Source organism: Caloenas nicobarica, chromosome 3, assembly GCF_036013445.1.
Source record: "Caloenas nicobarica isolate bCalNic1 chromosome 3, bCalNic1.hap1, whole genome shotgun sequence".
Lineage (NCBI taxonomy): Eukaryota > Metazoa > Chordata > Aves > Columbiformes > Columbidae > Caloenas > Caloenas nicobarica.
In genome coordinates, this window is record NC_088247.1 from 58,668,462 (window position 1) to 58,676,290 (window position 7,829).

Consider the following 7,829-nt stretch of genomic DNA (forward strand, 5'->3'; position numbering starts at 1 on the left):
GGTTCCACTTGAATTTGAGAAGAAACTTCTTCTCAATGAGGGTGACAGAACACTGGAACAGGCTGCCCAGGGAGGTTGTGGAGTCTCCTTCTCTGGAGACATTCAAAACCCGCCTGGACGCCTTCCTGTGTAACCTCATCTAGGTGTTCCTGTTCCAGCAGGAGGATGGGACTAGATGATCTTTTGAGGTCCCTTCCAATCCCTAACATTCTGTGATTCTGTCATTCTTTGTAATCAGGATTCACTTATTCTTGATTTTTAATGGTGAGGCAGACTTGAGAATAATGCTAATTTTGATTACTAGGTGCTTGTTCATCAACTTAAGATATGTGCACTGTTCATAAAGAAAATAGGATGGAAAAAAAATGAGTGTTTTCTTATTCTTTTGGTTTTTTCTTCTCCTAGATTATAAAGTCTGCAAATTTTATGTCAAGGATTGATTGCATTAAATTTAGTTTTATGACATGTTAATGTTTCAATTTTTTTCATCCACAGATTTCATTAAGTGATCTCTCTCTACACTATAGCAACAATTTTTAGCTTCCTGTGAATTAAATTAAGTGAACTGTAATCATACCTTCAGCATTCTTAACTCTTTAACCACAGCTATTCTGATTTCTTATAGCTAAGGTGACCAAAAACCTTATGACACAGAACAATTTATTATGACGAAACAGGTGTCTGAATTTGCTTATCTTACTGGGATATTTTTCTTTGGACATCAAGATTCACTGTTCTTGCAAGCGAGTATACTGGGGCTTTTAGAGAGAGATTAAAGCTGAGAAAGAGCTTGTCCTAAAGAAGATCCTGAGCAGTAGTTTTATGGGTTCAGAGCCAGAGCATTTAAAGAGAGGTCTTCATGAACTAATATTTCCAAGTATCAAAAATAAATTTCATATTTTTAAACCTTTCATAAACCTGTATGTGGTAGAGCAATGAACATTTCTACAGCCACATTGCACAAAATCAGAGTGAAAACTTACGTCAAATTCTAGCTTCAAAAACACATTTAAAGTGGAGGTTATATAGAAAATAAAAGAGTGGGAAGAAAGAGTAAAGCTAAATATGTTACTTAAAATAGATAATATATAAAGGGGATTAAGATACAAAATGCCATGATAAGTACTTAATGATTTTTTTTTAAATGACATTTAAATTGACTTATGGGTGTTATGTTAGTTTTCCCAAAGCTATTAATGAAATTGGTCAGATTCTGCAGGCTTGATCCATGAAATGAAAGATAGCAGCAATACTACTCTAATGTTCAAAAATACATAACCTCATGGTTTGCCCAAGAAGCTGAAGTGGGTTCAGTTCCTTCTTGTGAGATCCTGAGGGAGAAGCATTAGACCCATTTATTTTGACAACCTTAGGATGTAGTTATACTACCAATTCAAACCTAAGATGCTTCTACTAAAAGAGGTGACTCTAACCTTCTTCTGTTAGATTTAGGCACAAATAAAATATGATTACAGAGATGTTAAAAATACCTTGCAAATGACATTTTTCCATAAAAAATGGTCCTTATTACAGTATTTTATGGACCCCATTGGACATCCATGCCAATTATACTTACATCTTTTTGGACAAGATTTCATCTTTGTTCTGCAGTTCAAGCAGTATGCAGCTGTGTAACTCATGTTACTGTTATTGCAACTGAAATAATTAAATGAAAATGCATGTGGATTAAAATTCGACTTTTCTCTCCATAATTTACAAATGTATTCAAAATTGCTTTCTCCAAGGAAAGACACTTAGTATGTGAGAGACGGTTTGATAGCATGAGTTTGTATGGAGTCTTTCTCTGAGCTCCAAAGGAGCAACAACACAGGATCAACTTGTTAAGATTCACTTAATATTGGTTTATATTTGTTTAACATATGTCTTAGTCCAAAAAAGGTTGCTTTTTTTAGTTTACTTGACAGTAGCATGAAGAAGTCTCAGCCAGAACAGTGTCTTATTGGAACCTGTATAGTAGCAGATGAATCCTAAAGAAATGAAATTGAAATTCACAGAGAATATAAAGGTAGGAAAAAATAAGGAGAGGTGAATGTATATTAAATTACTTCCCTCATCATGCTTGTGAGTAAATATTCAATTTTTTGCAGCTGGCTGGTCCCTAAGCAAGAACTTTTAGGATTTGGCAACACATTTGGACTTCAGCAATTAAAATCTGTGTATATCCTACTCTGGTTTGCTGCAGCATGTCTTGGACCTACACCTCGCTCAGCTTAACAACCCAGCAAGGCAATTTTCTGCCTTCAAGGCCATCCAGCTCACTGCATTACATTCTCAGTACTATTTCTGGAGGAGCGTTAACAGTGAGGGACAGATGGGTCTGTCTTCTTGCAGAATTCAGCCTTTCCCTGGGAAATGGGGAAGCCTGTGCGCTCTCTCGGGCCCTGAGAACAGCGGGAGGCTCCCCCTTGGCTGCGTCCCAAGGAAGGAGGAACTTGCCAGCCCTGGTGGCTCCTGTTCACCATCTCATTGAGCTGCTCTCTGTGGATGGTGAAAGGGGGGGAATAATTCTGCCCGGATGTTTTGGTTCTGCAGTTGTCAGCATGCCCAGTGGATGTTCATGTGGTTATGGAAAACCACTTTTGTAACTTGGGTTGTTTTCTCTACTTGATTATTGGTGAGAAGACTGAGTAAAACTCACCGTTTTTTAAGCCATCTCTTCTTTCCTTCGGCTATGATGATATATCTTTGTTTCCTGTTACACTAGACTTCTTATAAATTCATTAACTTTAAGCATTAAACTACATTAAGGGAGTCAGGAAATTTCTCTCTCAGCAGGTCTCTTTAATAGGAAAATAAACCCAAGATACTTAGCAGACCTCCTGGTATGCCGGGCATGAATTCTTAGTTACCTTTTGTGTTTGTTTGTTTCGAAGGCTCATGCCTGAAGAGTTGCATCCTTCAGTGCTTGTAGAGGAAGCGCATGTTTAGCAGAGCACATCCTGTCTGTCCACGTACAGTTAGAGGTGGTCAGAAATTTTAGATCACTGGGCTTCAAAGGGTTTTGTCCGAAACAAAACAAACTCTTGCCATGTTTGCCAAGCCTCCAGCTCCAAGGGGGCTACAGGTATTTATGCTGTCATCACTGACACTGGCAAGAGCACCATTTTCCCTGAATGTCTTCAACAGACTTAATTTCCTCTTTACTAGAAATGCCTATTTTTGTTGGGTTTTTTTCCCATGGGGGGCAAATCAAATTTAAAAAAAAAAAAAAAAAAATTTCCAGCAAACTAGAACCCCATGTGTTCAGCACAAAAGGCAGATTGGTATTGCCTTGTTAGACAGTCCTGTATTTACAAAGCAATATATGTAAAACCGAAGAAGTTTGTTATATTTCCAAGAGGAAAACTAAACTATATATGCTGCTTAACATCAGATTGCAATATCCAGCAACACAAATGTCATCACCATCATGTCATAATGAGATAATAATTTCACCCTTCCTTTCAGTGCCTTATTTGTGCCAATTCCTTAAGTGACCACTCAGGAGACATTTCATGGTAGTCCTTCCTAATTAACAAGGAAATGTTCAGAGTTGTGACTTTCCTGTCTGTGCTTATTGTGTTGATTAGATATGGGCACATGCTCATGTTTGTGTTCATCACTTCAAAACCATGATCTTGAATGTGCTGGCTCAATAACAGTCTGTTGCAAGGGTGGAAAGCATACGGTCTGGTGCCTGGTTATAGCTTGTTATCCAATTTATTATGGACTGTGGACTCACTGTCTTTGCAGGGTGAAGGGGGATGGTATTTCTCTAATACTGTAGTTCTTTTAATCTATATGGCCTACCAAACGTATCTGCAAATGCTTAGTAAAGAAAAAGTTCAACACATTGGTCTGATGCATAGGACATTGCAGTTCGGTATGTAGATGTGGTAACCTCATCCGATTCCCACAGAAGACCCATGAGATTTAATTTGATTTTGAATTAGATTCTGTAGACACAAAAGTCTAATGTAGCAAAAAAATAGATGTTCCACAGGCTGCAGGCAAGCATGGGTTAATAATCAGTTATAGATGCATATACAGTGTGCCTGGTATATCTATTCCCTTTTCAGAACAGAGTTTACAAACAAAGCAATTCTGAACTTGTAAACCTCTCTTTTAAATCAGAAACATTCATTATCTACTATGGCTTTTTACTGATATTCTGATAATTCCTATAACATAAGACGGTCTACACAAAGAAGCATTTGCTTGCTGCAAAATAATTGTATATGTCTAAGAATCAGGCAAGCAGCAGATGCAGCATGGAGAGTGAGATATAAACAGGACATATATGTGTGTTAAATATTCAAGTAAATAGAGATGATCAATACCCGTTATAATTACGTGACCTATTTCTTTTTGTCAACAGTCATGAATAGGCATGGTAAGTAGTATACAGCTGCCTTGCCAATGAACCTCAGCATTGCACAGCCACTCACACAACTGCCATTTAGGGAGTCTGCGAATTATAAGCAGAGTGTGAGTGAATCCTATAGCCCCATGCGCCAGTCCGCCAAGGTGGCCGGCCGGATAAATCCAAGGACGCTCTTCATACAGGGATGTGCACGCGTCTGTCACATCCCCTGTGTGTCTGCCCAGTGGGAACGCAGAGTTAGCTTAGGAGGTACTATAGACTCCACTCCAGACTTGGCGAGCCATGAGTGTCTCAAAATATTAAAACCAAAACAGAACAAAACAAAAAAGTGCAAAACGTTCTTCTGTAGCTATATAAACTGTACTTTTAAAAGGCTCATTTTAAGTAGTCTGGCTTTTTTCATGCTTGAGAAATTAGTAACACAGTGAGCTATCTACTTAATTTGAAGTTTTAAATGCAATACTAGATATGTGGATTTTATACATATATATGTGAGAACTGTTTCGCAGAAAATATTGAGGAGACAAGAGCTCTGTCCTTTTTTAGACTGTAAGAATAATACATAAGGTACTATGTGTAAAATTACGTTCAGAGTAAATATAGTCACTATTCTTTTGTGGTATCTGGAGGCCTCTGTGACTGATTAGTCATATTCTGCATATTAAGTACTGCAGGGTCAAGTGTCAGAGTGGCTTAGCACCATATTTCCCATTGATTTTCTTCAGAGTTACATGGATAGATCATTAGAGCTGTGTGAGTAACTATTTCTGAAAAATAAGAAACTCTCCAACTGGAAACCACAGTGTTTGGTGGGTTTTTTTGTTTGTTTGGTTGGGGTTTTTTTAACTGAATAAGTAGACTGGAACAACCAAAACATTTTGTTGAGCATCTTTAATAAAAGCAAAGGAAATTTGGAATCAAAGGGCAGCATTCAAAGGAGCATGTGGGATGAATTCATAAAAGCTGGGAGGAGATGCTGCTCATATATATCTTAGCTCTTCTGAGAGATAAGAGCCTGAATTAAGTCTCTCCTCTAAGCAAGTTAAAGGATAGGCTTAATCCCAAGTTTTGGAGATAGTGAAGGAAAGCAGTGGGCCAGAGAACGTGGAGTATGTAGCTGTTTAAGTGGTTTTGGGAATAGTGCCTGTGCCTCCCTCAGACTCACATGTTAACCTAAAATGTTTCTTCTTGTAAATGCTAAACCCGTTTTTAATGTTTTCTCTTATTTTTTTAAATTTTGTTTTAATCAAACCTATTCCCATAGCTGCCTTTTAAAATACTTTTGGAGTATTTTTCAAAGCTTTTTCCAAAATGTAATGAAATGCTTCACCAAGGTGTCTAGTCTGATGACTCTTCAGCTGGAGATCAGTTCTCCCTTCCCCACAGTGGAGGCCCAGAACTGGAAGAGTTTGGTCTGTCTTGCTGTTCCAGAGTGGGATGCTCATATTAACAGCTAATAAAGGCACTGCTCTGAAAATGAAGGCTTTTGTTTACCTCTCCCCCTTGAATCCCTGTATGAATTATGCTTTATCCATGAAATCACTCAATCCAATAGGAAGACTAAGAAAAGTCTTTTAGAACTATAATCTATATGTGCTAGTAAACTTCAATAAATTTACATTTATGAAAAAGAGCAAATTTAGATAATTGAACAGTACAGAGCTTTGCGCTGAGAGCATACAATAGTATCTTTTTCACCAGGTGTGTGTGACTAAGCAGCTCCTTATTAGTGGTTGCGGAATGCTAGCTCCAGAAAAGGACATTAAAAGTATGGGCTTTAAATACAGATGGAGGGAAACAGTTATTTACCTAGTGCAAGAAATTATGAAGTGGCAGATTATATGGCCACTGGAAATCGAACAATAAAACGTGCTTTTCCTGGATTTCTTCATAAAAGGGGGATGCTGTAGTAGGCTATATAGTGTATTAGGAAAATGATTAATGGAAAAGTACCATTTCAAAACACATGTAATAATGTATGAGAATCCTCACTAAGTATACAGTTATTATTTCATCGTATGTGATTATTGCTGTGAACTCTTAACAAAGCAGGGAGATGCCAGCTTCTTGCTTTTATCAGCAGGTCTCTAAGAATAGACTGCTGGAACTTGCATTGCTTCAATGTCAGATCTTTAAGTTAGAAGAGAGAAGAGAGATGAGGAGGGAATATATGGTTTTTCCAAGTTTTATGCTTTGTTTGGAAAAAAGTTTTCCCGTAAGAAGCTCTTGAATTACAAATAATGAATAAATAGGTAGAAATTTTACATTTATTAAGCAAATGCACAAGATGGGCAGCTAAATTTAAGAATGCTGCTAAAAATGTAAATTCATCGTGTACCATGTTCTTCATCTTTGCCCAGATGTCACAGGTGATTGTTGGCCAGAAAAAAATAAACTCACACACTTGCTTTTCTAAGCTAAGTGGGTGCTCATGGCGTTAGCAGTGAAATATTTTTGATCTGGTATCCTGTATACATCCTCATGAAACGCTTTTGATTCAGAGCTTGAGGAGGGGGAAATTGCTTTTTACAATCAGGAAGAGGCAGCTAATAACTTAAAATCCAGCTCAGACAGAGGCTCCTGATACAGTTTTGGCTGTCTTTCCGTGGCAATGAATTCCTTCTCTTGTCTGTTGTGGCGCATAGGTGAAAAACATGCAGCAGAGCCCGACGATGCAGAGCTGGTGAGCCTCAGCAAAAGGCTGGTGGAGAACGCGGTGCTGAAGGCTGTGCAGCAATATTTAGAAGAAACGCAAAACAAAACCAGACAGACTGATGGAAGCCCTGTGAAAACTGAAGAAGGAGCAAGCGGCAGTAAGAATGAGAGTGACAATGATAACAGCAAGTGAGCGCTGTGCAAAAAGCCCGGGAGCAAATATCCCGCCAAGAATAACCACAAAAACATGTCCCAGCTCCCCGCTGAAATTTGCTAAGTGGTGCTGGGTGACAAGCACCCTGCTTTGTGAGTCTTCTTATCAAAAGTTTGTTCTGAAGTGAAGGACACTGTCTACCAGTTTAATAAGTGCTTGCACTGCTGAAAACCTGATGAATGCTGGGAGGGATGAACGGTGGAAAAAAGCCAAGAATGGTGAAGCAGGTGGCTCCAGTCTTCACTGGCTCTTGATACCAAGAGTCCCTTCCTTGCTTTTGAAGAGAAACTTAACCGTTTGCGTTTGCCTTTCGGATTGTGACGAGTGGCCGTGGAAGAGGCCTTGCCGTAAGTGGGAGCGATGCCCTGGGCCGGAGGGTTGGCACAGCCGCGGGGCCGCTCACTCGCTGGGGGAGCACGTGCTGTTTCCCAGTCAACAGCCGTCAACCCCAAGCTAAAATTACCACTACAGACATTCATCGCAGATGCTATTACACAGTATGTAATATGGCAGGAGTTTCTCGTAAATGTGACGCTGTACTGTTCTTTACTTTTTGGTAGCATTTGTTGATGTAAA

The 7,829-nt window shown here is 38.9% G+C and overlaps 1 protein-coding gene across 1 annotated transcript in view; it reads left to right on the forward strand.

Moving 5' to 3' along the window:
• AKAP7 (A-kinase anchoring protein 7) overlaps window positions 1-7,431 on the forward strand; it is an 85,773-nt gene extending 78,342 nt beyond the window's left edge. Inside the window, 1 exon segment of the mRNA XM_065632774.1 lies at window positions 7,030-7,431. Within this exon segment, the coding sequence (XP_065488846.1) occupies window positions 7,030-7,232 (203 nt within the window). The 3' untranslated portion in view covers window positions 7,233-7,431.
• Window positions 7,432-7,829: the final 398 nt, after the last annotated feature.